At 46.0% G+C, this 1,579-nt stretch overlaps 1 protein-coding gene across 1 annotated transcript; it reads left to right on the forward strand.

The window, feature by feature from the left end:
• Positions 1 to 666: 666 nt before the first annotated feature.
• Positions 667 to 1,311, forward strand: LOC148545211 (uncharacterized). The gene has a single exon (XM_088499049.1). The coding sequence runs from the start codon at positions 667 to 669 to the stop codon at positions 1,309 to 1,311; it is 645 nt and encodes a 214-aa protein (XP_088355175.1).
• Positions 1,312 to 1,579: the final 268 nt, after the last annotated feature.

Below are 1,579 nucleotides of genomic sequence, written 5' to 3' on the forward strand. Positions count from 1 at the left end.
TTTTTTCTTGATGAGAATGATGAGCCTGCATTTCTTCTAGAGTGGCAAAAGAATGTGAGAGTGCCACGTTATACATGGGAGATGCTTAATGAGATTGAGTGGGCTTTTGTAGTTGTTCTTGAAGATTTGTGCGGGGAACCACCCCATCTGGATACAAAAGATTCTTGAGTGATCCATCTTTGGTTCGAACTGCTTTGGGTACTGTTTGACTTGTTATATACTTGTTTCTGAGTTTTTCTTCTCCTATGTTGTAACTCTTCATTTATGGTTGATTCTGTATTTTTAGAAATGTCGAAAAATAATGATTCCATGAAGGCCTACAAGAAGGCGAAGAAGTCTGCTGCTGCTCAAAACATCTCGGCCAAGGCGGCCGGAGAGGGATCTTCTCAAGTTCCAGAAAAGCCGCCCGTGCCGAGTTCTCCTGGGCCAAGGAAGGTGATCCCCACTCCTCGAGTTCGTCTAACTGATCCTCCACAGACTTCTGCCATTACTTCTGGTGCTCCTCCCAATAAGAAATAGAAAATAATTGAGGCCTTTAACCTTGACGCCCCTGATTTTAATGTAATCGAGTTCGTAGATCAGCAAATCGGTCCCTACGGTACCCTCCCCATGGCTGATGTGTCAATCCTTCGCCATCTGGATTTTATGACCCGAAACAGTGTTAAAATGGCATATATGGGGGCTGCCTTGTACCGAAATGCTCAGAATATTCCTCTCCATGCCACCAAAGAATTTATGGAGGAGGCTAAACAGGAGTTCGACCGGATGAAGGGCCTGAAGGAAGAGCTTGAGGTAAAGCTAGCCAAGTTGGAGAAGGATCTGGAGAACGAAAAGGCGAGTTCCCTTGCTCTGGCAGCTTCTGTGCGGTTGGCCGAGGACACGGCATTGAGGCATAAGGACAGTTATGTGACATCTTATCGGGAGGTGGTGCGCCTGAGGGAAGAGTTGGAGATTTCCCGAGCTGATTACTCCGAGCTCCAAGGTCATCTTGTTGGCAGCGTAACTGCTGCCTATGAGAACTTGAAGGAGCAGGTTCGGATTATTGCTCCTGAGGCCGACCTTACTCTTTTCAGCCTGGATAATGTTTTGAGGGATGGTAAGATTGTCCCTGATGACCAGGATGATGATGATGTTAAGCCTCCCCCTGTGTCTTCTACCAAAGTGTCAACCTCTTCAGTTCCTCCAGTTGTGTCTGATCCGGATTGCCAGATTCTGAACCGGGATGATGGAACCGTGGATGCTGTGCCTAGTCAGACTCGCCTTCCTTCTCCTTGTACTGATGCTGTCGAAAAGGCTCCCGATCTTTGCTGATTTCTCTTGGATATTTTGTGTAAATAGCCCGGCTTGTGGGCTTCTAAACTCTTTTTTTGTAGTTTGAATATTTTGCTCGACTGTGGATACTCTTTTGGGTTGCTTGTCTAGCAACTTTGTTTTTGAAAAACAACAAGTAGTTTTCAAGCTTTTGGGGCTGACCCTGAAGCTCGTTATAATATTGTATTTTATATCCCGCTCGTTTGTGCTTGTCTTAGCACTTTTTGGAGATGTTGGAGCCTTGCTTCTCGGCCTCTTTGGATCGCTT

The sequence above is a fragment of the Arachis ipaensis genome, chromosome B9 (genome assembly GCF_059453495.1).
Source record: "Arachis ipaensis isolate K30076 ecotype BB chromosome B9, ASM5945349v1, whole genome shotgun sequence".
Classification (NCBI taxonomy): Eukaryota; Viridiplantae; Streptophyta; class Magnoliopsida; order Fabales; family Fabaceae; genus Arachis; species Arachis ipaensis.

Excerpts from the sequence above, each read along its gene's own strand:
- LOC148545211 (XM_088499049.1), top strand. The coding sequence starts at position 667 with ATGGCATATATGGGGGCTGCCTTGTACCGAAATGCTCAGAATATTCCT.